At 41.6% G+C, this 16,096-nt stretch overlaps 1 protein-coding gene across 1 annotated transcript; it reads left to right on the forward strand.

Moving 5' to 3' along the window:
- The first annotated feature begins 1,398 nt into the window (after window positions 1-1,398).
- Window positions 1,399-15,202, forward strand: ELMSAN1 (ELM2 and Myb/SANT-like domain containing 1). Its single transcript, XM_009709163.1, has 6 exons — window positions 1,399-3,108; window positions 6,686-7,006; window positions 7,967-8,312; window positions 8,781-8,847; window positions 14,097-14,239; window positions 15,072-15,202. The coding sequence occupies exons 1-6, from the start codon at window positions 1,651-1,653 to the stop codon at window positions 15,200-15,202; spliced, it is 2,466 nt and encodes an 821-aa protein (XP_009707465.1). The 5' UTR covers window positions 1,399-1,650.
- The last annotated feature ends 894 nt before the right edge of the window (window positions 15,203-16,096 follow it).

A 16,096-nucleotide genomic window follows, 5' to 3' on the forward strand; every position in this document is an offset into this window, starting at 1 on the left:
TTTGTAGCCAGGGCGAAGGGGGAGGGAGTGTGGGGGGGAACAGCTATGTAACAGCCTGAGGAAGTGAGTCACTTCGCTCTGAAACACAGGCCCATGGTTCCAGTAGCACTGAAGCCAGGCTTGGCCTCTGAGGTGGAAGTTGCGTAAGTGAATTTAAACTCTTTGTCTTTTCCTCCTCATCATGCTTTCAACCCCACCTCAACATTAAAATCTGCACTGTAGCCATATCCGTTTAGAGGAAGCTGAGGTTACAGGACTTCAGTGCGCTGTGTGCTTTAGTTTCATTATTTTTCGTTTTATAGAGAGAGGTAAATGAATTGCAGGTTTCATTGGAGGTGATATGTGTGTTAGTCTTACCTGCTGCACTCCAGAGAAACTTGATTTTGTACCAGAAGAGGTGCAATAAGAATAGGTTTTTAACAATTTATTAAAATCTTTCTGAAATATATTGGCAGTGTGATTTGAAGTAGAACAGAGTACATACTGAAAAGAGATAGTAATAGAGACTTGCACTTAATAACTTGTTAGTAGTAGTTGAAGGATTTAATTAAGTTTAAAACTAAACTTCTTAAGTGTCCCAATAGAAATACTAGTGTATGTGTTAACGCATCAGACCTTAATCCTGTAAACTAGGCTATTAAAGCCTAAGGTAGCGGATAGCTTTTTTTTTCTGTGGAAGAGGAGGTTAGAATTGTCCTAGACTGCATGTTCTGGAAAGGCTTTCTCCTAGTATGTTTGTAGCTTTACGCTAACAGATATTTGCTGGTGTCCAGGAGCAGCTGTAACAATCTGCCTGAACTACTTTTCCATGAGTGCGACCTGAGCAGGAGCAGTTGCTTTCAGCTGTTGAAGAAAGTGTCTTGAGAGGGCAACAGGTTGAGGTGAATGGTGGGCTGCTGCCTGATCCTTTCCTTTGAAACACTGAATGAGCATCTTGCCTTGTGTTTGGCTTCAGCCTTCATGTACATGTGTGTGTTTCAAATGTCGTTGGGAAATGTGGCCTGGCGTGTTATTTTTCCTTTTAGTGAGTCATGAGGGGTTTTTTTGTTTTGTGTTTTTGAATTCGTATTAAAACCAGATTATTCTGACTACAGGAAGACGTAGAAGTAATTGGCTGAATGAGAGGGAGTTTAAGACAAAAACCTTTAGGATGAACTTGAGTGATTAGTCAGAAGTCTGTGTGCAATTGGGAGTTGCATCATGCAAATACAGTGTGGTATCTTGTTTTGTAAAACTAAGTTGTTTTGGTTTACATTCTTATAGCAAGTCAGATCTATTATTTCTTACACATATTATCCTGATCTTCATTTCCATGGGAAATGGGACATTCATACACATTGTTGCTTATCGTGTGAGAGTTTGTGTGCCAGTTAATGTCTGTTGATGATTCATTGCAATTGCTTCTCTATTTCAGGACCTGTAACTAAGTGGACCCTACTGACCTCTGAACCGCAAAGGATAAGAGCGAAAAGAAGTGGGAGAAACACACAAAGAAAAAAGGAAGTGGATGCACTTTCACCTGGGCTTCTTTCCTGCTCATTATTACTAAAACTGAATGGAAAAAAGAGACTTCTGTGCCTTTCTTCCCCCAACCTCAGGGATGGGTGGATTGTAAACACAGTGCATGCAGCTGGGAGAATAGACTGAACCATGAATCTTCAGGCTCAGCAAAAGTCTTCAAGCAAAAGGACTGGGAAACGAATTGCCTATTTTAATGAGCAGGAAATAGCTGTGTCATCAAAAGAACCACAGCAGCAACTTAAGGACGGACAGTACTATGGTCACGGAGGGAATATACCAGTGTCTCAGACTATGGAGATTTCTCATGTGGGAGGATTAACAAGTGCCCCCAACAATGTTGCTTTGATGAACTCTGTTTATAGTCAAGATAGGGGAGAATCAATGATGATGTCCCAGACAGTAACAGCTGTCAAATGGCAGAATTCACTAATGGGAAACCGGTTGCCAGAGAGGGGTGACAGCCACTGGCAATCCCCACCTTCGATGTGGAACCACAGTATGGTTTTTGGGGGCAACCCAAAAGGACCCCACTCCAATGCTGGTGCCCCAGGCTTCTATGGCCACCCAGAGGCCCTTAAAAGAAATCAAGAGAAAGGAGTGTTTGTGTCACAGCTGGACTTGTATGGAGATGCTGTCCAGCAGATGATGTCCCAGAAGGCTCAGCTGGAACAGCAAGCCCTGGTTAGACAGCAAGCTCAAATGAATTCTTTTCATCAGATGCAGAAACAGCAGCAGCAGAATCAAAGTCTGCCGTTACAGCCTTTCCAACTTGCATTTGGTCACCAAGGCCAAAAGCAGGGTCTTCCTGAATTGTTACATGTCTTTCAAGAAGCCCCAGCTTCTTCCAGTCCAGCATTTACTGCTCAACAAAAACAGCAAGCTCTTCCCCAGCTACAACTGTTTGAAAATTTCTATCCTCAACAGCAGCAGCAGCAACAGGCTGCCACACAAGCCTTCAGTCTGCAGCAAACTACTTCCATAGCACAGCCTCATGTGGCAGCTGCAGCACCTCAGCATCACATGATGGCACACCAGTTTCAGCAAACAGAGAGGAACCAGGAACTATTCAAGGCTCTAACAGAGCAGAACCAACAGACTGTGCTACCTCAGACCCAGATTCCCTTTCCAAGAAGGTCACGGAGACTCTCCAAAGAAGGTGTCCTGCTGACATCTGCAGGAGAGGTGTTGACTTCCAAGCAGGCAGAAGAACAACCTAGCAATTTATTTCTGCATCACTGGCAAACACATCAGCAAGAGGTCCCTTTACAGCAACCGCCTGAATCGCTGGCCCACAGCAAAAGTAGCTATTTGCACCCCAAGAGACTGGATCTGGGGCAGAAGGATGTCCTGGTCAATAGTGAGCTGTGCCAGGTAGAAACAGACAGGCAAGCCACAGCCCATAATGGTAGAGATGAGGAGAAACAGGCAGCGGCAGCTGAAGAAAACACTCAGAGAACTAATGATTTTCAGAGTGTCAGAGGTGGTGTAATCCAGAGTACACGACGGAGACGACGTGTTTCTCAGGAAGCCAATTTGCTAACTTTGGCCCAAAAAGCTGTTGAACTGGCTTCTCTTCAGAATGTAAAGGTAAGGTATACATCCTAGCCAATACATCATGGTTTAGACTACAAAACAAGGCTTAAAAGAAAGGAATTTATGTACCTGTGTAGGGTAGGATGCTATTTTGATGCAAGAAGTGTTGTAGTACAGCAAGGGCAGCTCTGAAGTGGTGGCATGTAAGTTCAGCTACTGTAATTCATAGATGTGGAAGAACAGAGATCTCCTAGTGCAGTGAAGCAACCTAAGGGCTGTTTTATTTCACTAATACTGAATGTGATTTCAGCCTAGGACTTCAAAACATGGACGTTTTCAGCTTAGGCCTCAAGCTGATCAGGAATTTAGAGAGATAAGTATAAGCAGTTCACCTGGTGTCTTTTTACCAGTTTAATATTCTTTTCCTTTTGTGTTAAGACTACTACTTACCTGCCAGTTTTTCAGTTTCAGCAGTTGAAGTGTTTCTAAATTGTGCTATCTAAAAATTGCACAATGCAATTTACATGTTCAATATTTCCCAAATATTAAAAGTCCGAGGAAGCCTTACTTACGTGAAGAACTTGTAGCAGGCATAACAAAGGTCTGTGGCATCCTTAGAATGACCTGCAGCGAATATTTAGAGATTGGTAACATGAGGACAAAATCCACCTGTAGACATCTTTAGGGCTTGATGGGGAAGAAATTTAGTGTTGGCTGATTAGGTAGTTCACTACTGTTATCCTTCTGGTGTCCCATCAGTCTCAACTGTGCAGTATGTATTCCATATGGCAAGATGACAGGGTTCAAAATTAACTAGCCTAGGGGAGGCAAGTGGTAGGGTTTTGGGAGTTTGGTGGGGGTTTTTTGAGGTTATTTTTTGAGATTTTTCTTTCAGTTGCTTGACTAATCTTTCACTGAGTGCCTCTCATGAGAAGTAAAGATACACTTTTCTTTGAAAGCTTTGATCCAAGAGGCTGATGAAATACGGGTATTAGAGCGTGAGCTACTTTTACCTGCAGTTTTGCCACTTGAGTTGCTGTCCAGTCAGAGAACAAAGGGAAGGGAATTTTATTCCCTCTCTTGTTCTCTTTTGTGTGACTAACTGCCATAATTTCGTCCTTGTAGTCAGGAAATTAGTTCATGTTTCTTGACCTACAGAGATCTGTGTAGCACACAGGAAGTATCTGAGGTTTGTACATGGGTCAGAATTGGTGCTTGTTCACATATTCAAGCACATGGTGCTTGTTTGATTGCTGTTAAACTTTCTGGGTACCTGAGAGAATGCTAGAGTGTTTGTACTAGCACTGCTGTTTACAGTTGTGCAGAACTATCTGCTCTGGATCTCACCGCCATAAGAAGACCCCAGATCTATCCCACATGTTTAACTAGGCTTCAGTAATAAGGTGATAACAGCATACATTTCCCTGATGAATGGAGGCCCACGTATAGCAGCATGAAGCCATATGTGAACTACTGCTTCAGGTATGGGCAGGACTAGTGGGAGTAGGCATCTGTTTCTAGTAGATGACCTGTTTATATGTTTAAAAAAGCATGCTTGTTAGTCTCTCTTTCCTGAAGTACTGGAGGGAGGCTACAAAAATTTACAAGAGTCCCATACTACCTAGAGGTAGTGATCCCTAGTGACATCTCTGTCAGTGTGATGAGTGACCTTCAAATCCAAAATTGGTAGTCTCATGGGAAATTACAGGTGCATATCACCAGCTTGGAGTGAAGGGGAGTTCCTCAGAGCTCATTATTCCTGCAGTGCAATTACTCCTCAGTCCTCCTGCACTGCAGTCTGGGCAGCTGAAGCCAACTGTGACTTTTCGGTTGTGTGTTTCATCATTGTGTGGTGGGGGCAGGTATCTCCAGTCTCTGTAGAAACAGTCAGACTTCTAAACTGCAGGGTCACTTATGGGATAAACCTTTCTGTGCACACTTAGCCTTACTGTAATAAAAGGTCTTGGGAGGAGGCAGTCCTAAATCTTCTTTATATGGTGATTTTTATTAGCTCAAGCTTGGCACCTAGCTTTTTTTGAAGGCTTAGTGTTTCAGAGTGGACCTGTTTGGTCTTAAAAGCAACAAAAATTAGCAAGACTGTCATTTGGAGAGAGGCCAGAACACTAACTCCACGCTCTAATTGATGCATCTTGTGACACTACATTTGTGCTTCCCTCAGTATAATTATAGTGTCAAAGCGGGACTTCAGTCTAGTGTCCTTCGTGGTATCATGGGTTGACTCTTCATGGGCCAGCTGGAGCATGTTCTCTTGCTGATCAGTGAAGCTGGCTTTCTTGATCTATGACCGCAGTGAAATGACTGGGAGGGTGTCTGAATCCTTATGACAAAACCTGCTTATGCTAGTTTTTTAATCAGGATTAGGATTCTTAATGGCACACAATAGATTCTTTTTGAGGACTTCAGTAAATCTCTGCAAAATTTTGGAAGTCCAGGTTGGAGACTTCTTGTCATACCTGAGAGAGAATGTGCCTTTGTTTCCACCTACAAAACACAGCTCTTCAGGTAGATTCCTCAGTAGATTGTGTCTCTGACACAGGATGAGTTTGCATATCTAAACCTATCCAAATGCTTTCCAAACGGAGCTCTGAGTTGGAGAGCAGTTCTGAAACACCAAAAGGAGCATCTTCTACAGCTTCTAGATTGCACTTCATCAGAGCTCAAGAAGGCCTTTTACATTGCTGAAGAGAGGTTTTTGACAGCTGTGTTTTAACATCTGGCTTCTGAGCAAACTGGCAAATGCTTTTAATTGAGAGTGGAATGAACATGTGGATAGTCATTTAAAGGACTAGAAATCACTGATCTAACAGTACCTGAAGCCATTTGATGTTACAGTATCCATGAATTTATTCAGTAACTCATCCTCCATTCCCATATGCTTGGAGCTCAATTTTCTAGGGTTGCCATGAGTAAAAGAAAGCAGAGACATGGAAGCTGTAATACCAATGCAAAAAGTGCCGGCTTGCGGTTGTGCCATATTGATTCTACTGAGCAAACGTCCTTCAGGCTCAAGCCTGTTTAGACAACAAACCCCAGAGGCTCCAGGTTTAATACAGAAAGTTGCTTCTGTCATGTAAATAGGGAAAAAATGCAGTGAAAAGCTAGCTTTATTTTTGTGTAAGATTTAATTAAGATTATTTTGATTCAGTCTTTCACAGAATCACAGAATGGTCAGGGTTGGAAGGGACCTCTGGAGATCATCTAGTCCAACCTCCCTGAAAAAGCAGGTTTTTCCTGGAATGGAAGTCCTGTATTTGAAAATAACAACCTGCAACTTATAATCATCACTAAAACCGAAGAACCTTTGTTGGAAGTGATATGGCAGGGCACAAATTCATCTGGAAAATAAAATGTCACACCATAGGTAGTGAAATCATACTTAAGAATGATGTATACAAAAATTGTAGCAGTTGAGACTTCAGGCAATCCTCAAGTAATTTGAAGAAATTTTGGTAACACTTCTGTGAAGTAGTATTTTTCCTCCAATAACACTTTTCCAAAATCCATTTCAGCTTGCAAATTGTATTGAGAAACTTGATATACACAAAGTGAGATATCACCTGCTTTATTATGTAGGTACTACAGAACTTAAGGAATCTGTTTTTCTTCTCAGGAGCTGGATACTTCAGAAGAGAAAAAGAGTGTGCTGATAGCAGCTCCAGGACCTACAGCTGCAAAAAGTGTTGTGGAGTTCGCCAGTTCTTCACCAGCTCCCAAAAGAGCCCGGGAAGATAACAGCCTCGTGCCTCTTATCATTCCTGTGTCTGTGCCAGTGAGAAAAATTGACTTGCAGAGTCTTGGAAAGGAAAAGTCTGAGGATGGAAAGCTCCAGAGAGGCCAAACAAATGATCGAGCTCCTTGTGAACGCAAGCCTTCTGTGATAGTCACTCGGAGGCGATCTAATCGTAATACTAACATGGAAACCTCAAATCAGGTATGCATAGACTAAGAAATCAAAGATGAGCCAAATCTGTTAGATTTAATTACGTAGTTCTTATCCATAAGCTTTTCTATTAGTTTGATCTCAAGGCTTGAACTTTGAATGGATGTAGCCTGAGGACTGTGGATTTTTTTCATCATAATATTGCCATATATTTGGGCATCACTGACTTTTCATGACCACAGCTAACGCTAGTACAGCCAAGCAATGCCCCACCACTAAACAGTGAATAAAGCCAGATGGTCAATAACACTAGAATAAGTAGTCTGTCTGAGTAAAGAGTGCTTTCTCCACACATACATAGATAATAGTAAATTGTGAGTAGTGCACATATCTCTGTATATGAATAAAATCCAAAGTGAAGATATTATTGAAATCTCTTACTGAGATTCTGAAGGACAGTATGTAAGTGTTCCCCTTCAGTGTGGTGCTGTTGAGTGGATTTTTGGTTTAGGTGTTTTTTTTGGCCTTTACTATTCAGAAGTACAATAGAATGTTCAGATACTGGAGAAATGGGAGGCATCTAAGGTTTCTCTGCATTTAAATGCTTGACCATCTAAGACAATATTGTTATATTGTTATATTGTCTTCTATTCTCTTAATTGCTATTTGGTGACACCCTATATCTGTACCGGGGTTCTGCTATATTTTTATGTCGCTTTTAAGGCTACCATGATGTCATTATCTTTCCAACCAAAGATTGGACCAGACACGTCTGTAGTTCTTGTAAAACACAACTTCATAAGCACACAGAGCTAGTGTTGCTACCTAATAGTTCCTGTGTCCATTCTGTTCCCCATCTTCTTGCTCCTCCTTTCTGCTAATTGTTGAGGCACCCTCCAACAGCCCTATCCAGATTTTGAGCTGCCATGAAAGAATATTGTTATCTCACTGAAGCTTTTTAAATGACCTGAGGTTTTCAAATGAAATTAAGTATTCAATTTTTTCTGATAGCATGAAGATGCTGTTCCAAAGGATGAAGCAGAGGGCTTTGCCCGGAAACCAAAGCAGCGGCCTAGACCTGAGCCACTCTTCATACCACCAAAAGCTGGCACCTTTATTGCACCACCTGTTTATTCTAACATTACTCCGTATCAGAGCCACTTACGGTCACCTGTCCGTCTGGCAGATCACCCTTCGGATAGGAACTTTGAGCTACCTCCTTACACTCCTCCGCCAATTCTTAGTCCAGTGAGAGAAGGATCTGGGCTATATTTTAATGCTATCCTCTCTTCAAGTGGTCATTCAGTTCCACCTCCAATGACTCCTAAGAGTGCTCACAGAACTCTGCTTAGATCAAGTAAGTTGCACTTTATCCTTCCTTTCTTGGCTAATTTATGACTAGAACTGTGGAGTAATAGGAGGAAGATCATGACTTTAGGAGGTGTGGTTGTGTGGAACTGGGTCTTTGTCATGATAGTCTGGGGAGCTAGAGTGGAGGAAATGCAATGTTGCTTCCGTCTGGGCATGCATGTTCAGATGCATTCACAAGTGATGTGCAGCACCCCCTACTGACGTTCTTAGGAATGGAAAAGTCAGTTCATCTGTGATAATTGCCGTTATCTTGAACTGAGGGGACAGTAAATAGTTACTATTAAGATGTAGATGGTGACTGGAAGGTAAGTTCTTGGTCATCTTAAACTCCTTTAGTGTATGTGTACCTTTTTTTTGAGAGATTAATAGCTTTGATTAGATTTACAAGCTGTGTGAAGAATCTCTCTCAAACGTGAAGATGAGCTGTCTGAGCAGTTTGTTCTTTTACTTGCAGATAGTTCAGAAGTTACCCCTCCTGTTCTTACAGTAGTGGGGGAAGCCACCCCAGTCAGCATTGAACCGTAAGTACCCAGTAGATTCTTAGCCTGGTAGCTTCCTTTCTTCCTCCTAAACCTTCAGGCTGCTCTCTGTACAGCTGATGTATCTCTTAGAAACATTAAAGGTATTCTCATTGGTGACTCAGAATATAAATTATCTTTATTAAAAATTACTCCATAGGATAAATAATGTTTGGGCAAACACTTGTAATTCTGGTGATGTTAACTACTTTCTATTACTGTTCATCTGTCTCTAGGCAGAAATGCTATTGGTTAGCTAAAGGTGAATCTGTCCTGTTTTGTTGTATACAAACACTTCATTGTGTGCTGTATGTTTGTTTTAGAGTAGGGAAATAATGCTCCTTTAGATGATGGCCAAAATGTAGTATGGCAAAATGTGGTTAGCCCTCACATGGACTGGTCAGGCTGCAGATTATCCATGCAGTGTGTATTACCTGTAGTGCAACTATGAGCATGACTTTGCTTCTTCCTGAGCTAGCTCAGTCTGAAAGCACTACAGCCAGTTGCGTCCAGTGTGTGTGGCCTGAGCTAATAAGCCTCATTAGTCTTCTTAGCTGGCTGTGCGCTTGGAAAGCTCAGAGTTATGTGGACCCAGCAGCACTAGGGAACACAGTTTGGAGATACGGAAGCTGGAGTTATGACCATGGACTTGGTGCCAGTCCTGCTAAACCTGAGCAGAGTAGCAAAAAAAGCAGAGTAGCAAATGTCTCTGTACAGCCCTTGCAAACCCTCTGGGAGTGTTATCAGCTCAAGTTCAGTGCAGCAGAAATACAGCAAGGTAGTTCCAATTCATTATTATACCTAGGTTAATGAACTCTTGTGAAATCTAAACATGGAGATGCATGGCATGGAGACACACATATGGCATAACAACACCCCCGTGGCTCTGCATTGCTGACTCTGTGCAGTCAGAAATCTCTGCTCTGACTCTGCAGTGTGTCCTGTAACATTTGTGATACTTAACTCAAACTCTTATCGAATAAATACCAGGCTGCTTTTACTTTTTCTTCCAAAATTACTTATATTTTAAAAATTGACTGGAGCGTTTGCTGTCAATTTATTTTTTTTCTTGCCCTTTTTCCATTCTACCTTCCTGTTTGAAGCTGAGTTTTCCACACTTTTAGTGGTAGGCTGTCCTGAGCAAATGTTGAAATTGTGAATGAACCCAAATTATTATTCTCGCCTTTGCAAATCCCTTCCAGGTTGAGCCCATTCATGGAAATAAGCATATTTGGTGGTGTTCAAATTTGTTTTGAAAATGGCTTAATTAATCTTTTTGTTGTTGGTTCATTTCACACTTGTCCAGGGGAATTTCTTCTTGAATGAATATTTTCTGTTTCTCCCCCAGGTCTTGATATTTGACCTCTCTATGGTGCAATTGTCTTTGGCTGTTGTGTCTGTTGGTTTGAATTGCTGAAGTTAATGACATAAAATTAGCTGCAATTTTAGTCATGTGTGAAAATTTTCAAATTTGTTACTGGAAATTTCAAACCATAGTGACTTGGTAATGCAAGTTCATTTCCTGCTGCCAAAAGGGAGTTATGTGCAAAGAGTTCTCTTCCTATCATCTTAAGTCTTACTGAACAGATGCTTATGCAGGTAGATAGCTTTAGCTTTTAACCAATATAAATTAACAATCTAGTGTCATTCTGTGTTGTCAAAGTAATCAGTTTGCTGCTCTAAAGCTAATTTGTGCAGCACTGTTGTGGTCAGTTATGCAGACATACCTTCTATAAAGGAAATATGGCAGGAGGCACTTGTTTTTCTTAAAGAAAAAAATGTTTAATTTGATGTGTAGTCTTGACTGTCAGCTGTTGACTATAACTTGTGATTACCTGATACTGTGTTCTTAATTGCTTGTGCTTTGCCAGACCTTCTGCTAATGCTTGCCAAAAGGTCATTTCATTGCAGAAGTTTGGAATAGGAAATGTGATAATGAAGCTTAATTCTTCTATTTGTGAAATAGTACAATAGGCAGCTGGTGTCACAGTTATGTGTGGCCTACTGCTTTTGTGGTTTGGTTGCTTCAAAGTCTTAAAGTCACCCTTCAGCTCTTAAGTACAGCTGTGGTGCATCAGCTGTGAGTTGCCTTCCCAATTCACAGCCTCAATTCTGGATGTTACCACACTCAGCTGTATACTGGGGCATCCCAGGAGCACCGTCGGTGCTTACAGGCAAGAGCTTTTGCTGTACTGAAATCAAGGCTTCATCAGTAAAGGAATGATGGAATAACGTAGCTTGGATGGACCTCTGGAGGTCATCTGGTCCAAGCCCCAGCTCAGAGCAGGCCAAATTAGATCAGATTACTCAGGTCAACTCTTGCAGTAGAAATCCAGTTTTATTTGGGCATTGCAGGTACAAGGTCTAAGTCTTAGGTTTTTCTAGCCCAGGGATGCCATATTCTCAGTTTAGTTTCAGGATAAAAAGTAACTTCTGATAGCCTTTCAAGAAGGCCCACATTCTTTCCCTCCAGCTTTTCCAATTCCCTCTCTCCCTCTGTCTTGGGACACAAAATCTCCCAGATTTCCCAATGCCTTTTTATCTGTTTCTAGTTGGCAGCAAAGTGTCGATTTCCAGCAGTCATCCCTTCTAGGGTAGATCATAATCCATAACCCTTTCCTCCCTTCTGAAACTGCATGCCATAACAATAAGCATGACTAATCACAGTGGGCAGAAGACTCAGCATTAACATCATTCTGCAGTACATCACAGTGTACTGAAAGAGGGCTTATTGAGGTGTTTGTTTTGCTTTGTGTTTTAGCAAGGTCTTCTCAGTCTTGCATGTAATCTCTTGCTTTTTATTTTTGGTCTCAATTGTACTGTTTCTGTCCAAGTTAATCATGACAGGTGAAGGAAAAATGGAAAACTGTATAGTGTTATAGACTTTTGAACTTCTAAAACAGTCAAAACGAAACTTTGAGGTTTTCTTGGGGTTCTTCATTCTCCATGCAGGTTCCACTTTTAGTGTGCTTTTGAAATTGAATTACTTTTGAGAAGCAGATCCTGAAACCGTAACAACTGTGGGCATTAGAGATGGGGCATTTTCAACTACTTTAGTTCTCCCCTGCCTGTGGCCATGATGCGAGATGTGTAATGTCCCTATCGCTCAACATTCAACAGGTATTGGAGATAGTGTTTTTGGGAAAATGACGGATAGTATGTGGCAGCCTGTCTAAAACGTCCCTGCTACATCTGTCATGCTAGATGTCATCCTGTCATCGTCTACTGGAAGGAAGTTAGCATCAGTCTGTGTATCTAGCAGATTCTGCTTGTCCAAGTAGGAATCCCACCCTGTCAATGTTGAGCTGCTCCTGAATGGGTAGATGAAGCCAGAACAAGTGTGTAGGGTAGTTATCTTCTGCATCTCTTCATTTATACACACATGAATTGTAAACCATTCCCCTCAAGTGTGAGGAAGTAGAGCTGGATCTGCTGTGGATGCAAAAGAAATAATTTGTAAAATCTCTTTTTTATGTGTGTTAGAAGTCAGCCATTTGTTTTGAATGCAGGTTTTTCCAGCTCATGACATCTCATAATGCAGATGCTTACTGACAGTACCAAAGTGATGTATTAGGTAGAAAAAAGGGAATGAAGGTGTTTCCTTCCCCTTTCATGAAAGAAAATTATACTCTCTTCCTTTCCTTTGATACCACAGTCTTCTAGGACTTCAAAACATCCTATTGCAACACTTGCAAGTATCTCTCTGGGTTTTTGTATGTGTTAGGTGTTGTTTCAAGGCCTCCCCACACCTTTTCCAGATTCTTGCTTTCATAGTAGACATGTGTGTCATTTCAGAACAGGAGAGGACCAGAAAAGTCTGGAGGCTGGCATTTCTCAGATGTTTTTGTTACTATTCCTTATTGTACTAGATCATGCTTTTTTCATGGTAATTGTCTTCTCCTAATGCTGGGAGGGAACCAAGCCAAGACTTGAGAATTATAGCAAACCTTGCCCTGGGCAGGGAGTTGTACCTTTTTTCTAATGAAGAAACTCCAGAGTTTAATCATCTTGTGGGTATTGCCTCATCCTACTCTCTCAAAAAAAAGAGTTTATTTCTCTATCCAGTATGGTGCTAGTTGACTGACATCTGAAAGAGGAACATTTTTGCATTAAGCATAGATATCTTATTTCAGAATAGGAGATTTTCATTATACTCTAAGTGGTCTGGGCAGCAGCTGTTCCCAAATACCTTGATTTTCTGATACCTTGGTTTTCTGAAGGGTCTTTTTGCTAGCTTAGCTTGGATATTTCTCTTGCTCTCTCTTCTGAACCTCTGAATTGCATGCATAGTTGCTATATTACTTAGAAAGTTGTCCTTGGTCTTAATTCACCCTGAGTTTGTGTAGCTACTGCTGTCTCTCTGCATATTTTGTTACTGAGTAAGAGATGAGAGCAATGACAAAGGACATCCATGCTCTCACTGCTTGCTGTGCTATTGTTGTAGACCTCCAGACCTCCCAAGTCTGGTAGAGCAGTCTTTCAGTGGTGGTTCTTACCTATATCTGTGCACAAAATTGTGTTTGCTAGTACAGAGTAGAATCTCTGTGGATGGTCACTTGACTTAAAGCAAGTGTAGTGCTCTGTGGATTGCATGTTGTGAAAAATCTGTCTGTTAATTCAGAATCTAAAAGTATGAGATTGTTGCTAAAAGAATGGGATTTGGTTTTGATACAGAATGATCAATAGAGCTTTCATTGGTTTATATTTTTGGCTTCAGTTGTTAGAAATGGTTTCTAGAAGATACTAGCTTGTGTCAAGATCATAAAGGACCAAACTTTAAGATTGATCCTGCTTTGAATGGGGAGTTGGACCAGATAGTCTCCAGAAGTCTTTTTCAACCTAAATGATACTATGATTCTGTAGTTACGGTGGCAAAACATTAATACTAAATCACTCACTTATCTCATGCATGAGGAGCAAGCTTGCCCTAAGAGAATTCCATGTGACAGCCTCTCAAAAAGTGATGATTATTGAAAGCTAAAAACTGTTCTTTGAGCAGTTATTAGGAGATCCTGATTTAAATACAATTTCAACCATAGTTGATAAGGCAATGGAAACTGGTGATGGATGTAAAACCTCTCACCTTTTAAGTCATACTTATTAATGTTATCTAGAATGCCTGAAAGCTGTTCGTGTTATATGCAAGAGCCTGCTGCATTTCAATTTCTTCATAATTATTGCTTCTAGCAGAGATGGAGACTTTCTGGATATTGTAAAAGGGACCTGACGGTTACTTTTTACCTTTTCTGCAGGCGAATAAATGTAGGAACTCGCTTTCAAGCAGAAATCCCATCACTCCAAGACAGATCTCTGGCAGCAGTTGATGAACATAAAGCAGAGCTGGTGTGGCAGCCATGGGGCGACCTGGAAACCAACAAAGTCACCCAAGAGAATGGTAAGAGTGTGGAAGGCTGGTAAATAGGAATGAATTGTCACAGTTGTTGTAGAGGTACCTACATATCTACTGTAGGCATACTTTAAAATCTCTCAGAGCTGCCAGTCAAGTGACGTGTTTGAATGGTCTTGAAAACAGTTAGGAGTAAAACATCAGTTTGCCTGCGGCAGGGAGGAGGAGGTTGATAGGATTGGTTTTCTAATTGAGATAAAATGGGACCATTTGTTACTGTCAGACAAAGAGAAGCCTTTTGCTCAGTGAAGCTTCCTTGTCTTTGTTAACATTTGAACACCACGTGCACTTCTGTATGTTCAAGGGATGTTCTAGACATAACAATACTTTTGAAAAATCAAGCTGTAGATAGAAGTCAGGATGAGGAAGCAGGAGTTGCGGCAGCTAGTAGCAGACTTGGGGAGCTGTCTGCTGTTGGTGCACATGGGTTGTGGCATGTATAAATCCTGAAGGGAAGAGGAAGTGGGCAGGCTTGGAAGAAATCTTCCTGACGAGAAAGAAAAAAGGGTATTGTGAAATGGAAATTCACAATATAAGGGGGGATTCAGGAAATCTGAGGTGAAGGGAGATGGGAAGACACTATAGGAGGGAGGAGATGCGCAAGAAACTCCATGTGTAAATAGTGCTGCATGCAGAGTAATGTTACATGACCTTGCAGTCATGAGTTCTTGTGTCCAAATTTGACCCAGATAAATTTGCAAGGATGTTCAACTTCTCTGAGTTTTACCCTGGCTTTAAAAGAGCTAAATAATGATGCAAATGTAGGAAATTCCATTTTAATCTTTTTATCTGAATTTCTTTGGTACCTCTGCGGAAATAGTGGAAAACCTGCTAGCTGCTGCCTGTTCAAGCATTTTTCCTGGGGCTGGAACCAACCAGGAGCTGGCGCTGCATTTCTTACATGAAGCAAAGGGAAGCATTCTGGTGAGTCTTCCCAGCTTTTCACCTTGATGTGGTCAAAGATGTTAACGAAGGCCAGGTAACCAGTCATTCCCAAGAGGAGAGCCTTGCAAACTCCTTCCTGTGCATCTGACTCCCAGTGTTTAGTGTCCCTTGGATGTCCCTAAAGTGGGTTCTGCCTGATATACCATACACATTCACTTACTACCTTGCATATTTCCAAGTTTGACGTGTTTGGTGTTTTAACAGACTGACAGTGTAACAGGGTGAGTGAGCTGAGACTGCTAAATGGATCTTAAATGTCTTCTGCGGAAGACAACCATGCTGTGGAAGGAAAGATAATAGGCTGGGGCTGAAGCTGAGGTATAAAGTGCAGTGTCTTACTCCTCTTACTTGGCAGGTCCATTTGACTTCTCTGTTCATGTCTGTAGAATGGCTGCACTGTTAATTTTGTATCACTATTGTAAGACATGATACACTTTCATAAACAGATTCATAATCATAGAATGGCTTTGTTGGAAGGGACCTTAAAGACTATCTCATTCCAACCTCCCTGCCATGGGCAAGGAGACCTTCCGCCAGACCAGGTTGCTCAAAGCCCCATCCAACCTGGCCTTGAACACTTCCAGGGATGGGGCATTCACAACTTGTCTGGGCAACCTATTCCCATGCCTCACCACCCTCGTGGTGAAGAATTTCTTCCTTATGTCTAATCTAATCTCCTCTCTTCCAGTTTAAAGCCATTGCCCCTTGTCCTATCACTCCATGCCCTTGTCAAAAGTCCCTCCCCAGCTTTCTTGTAGGCCCATTTAGGTACTGGAAGACATCTAAGGTCTTCCCGGAGCCTTCTCTTCTCCAGGCTGAACAACCCCAACTCTCTCAGCCTGCCTTCCTAGGAGAGGTGCTCCAGCCCTTCGATCACCTTCATGGCCTCCTCTGGACTGT

Source organism: Cariama cristata, unplaced genomic scaffold (assembly GCF_000690535.1).
Source record: "Cariama cristata isolate BGI_N322 unplaced genomic scaffold, ASM69053v1 scaffold31161, whole genome shotgun sequence".
Classification (NCBI taxonomy): domain Eukaryota; kingdom Metazoa; phylum Chordata; class Aves; order Cariamiformes; family Cariamidae; genus Cariama; species Cariama cristata.

Bases quoted from the DNA above. Each gene is read 5' to 3' on its own strand.
- ELMSAN1 (XM_009709163.1), top strand. From the start codon at position 1,651: ATGAATCTTCAGGCTCAGCAAAAGTCTTCAAGCAAAAGGACTGGGAAA. The intron at 3,109-6,685 runs GTAAGGTATACA...TTTTCTTCTCAG, and splicing joins CTTCTCTTCAGAATGTAAAG to GAGCTGGATACTTCAGAAGA. The intron at 8,313-8,780 runs GTAAGTTGCACT...TTTTACTTGCAG, and splicing joins CAGAACTCTGCTTAGATCAA to ATAGTTCAGAAGTTACCCCT.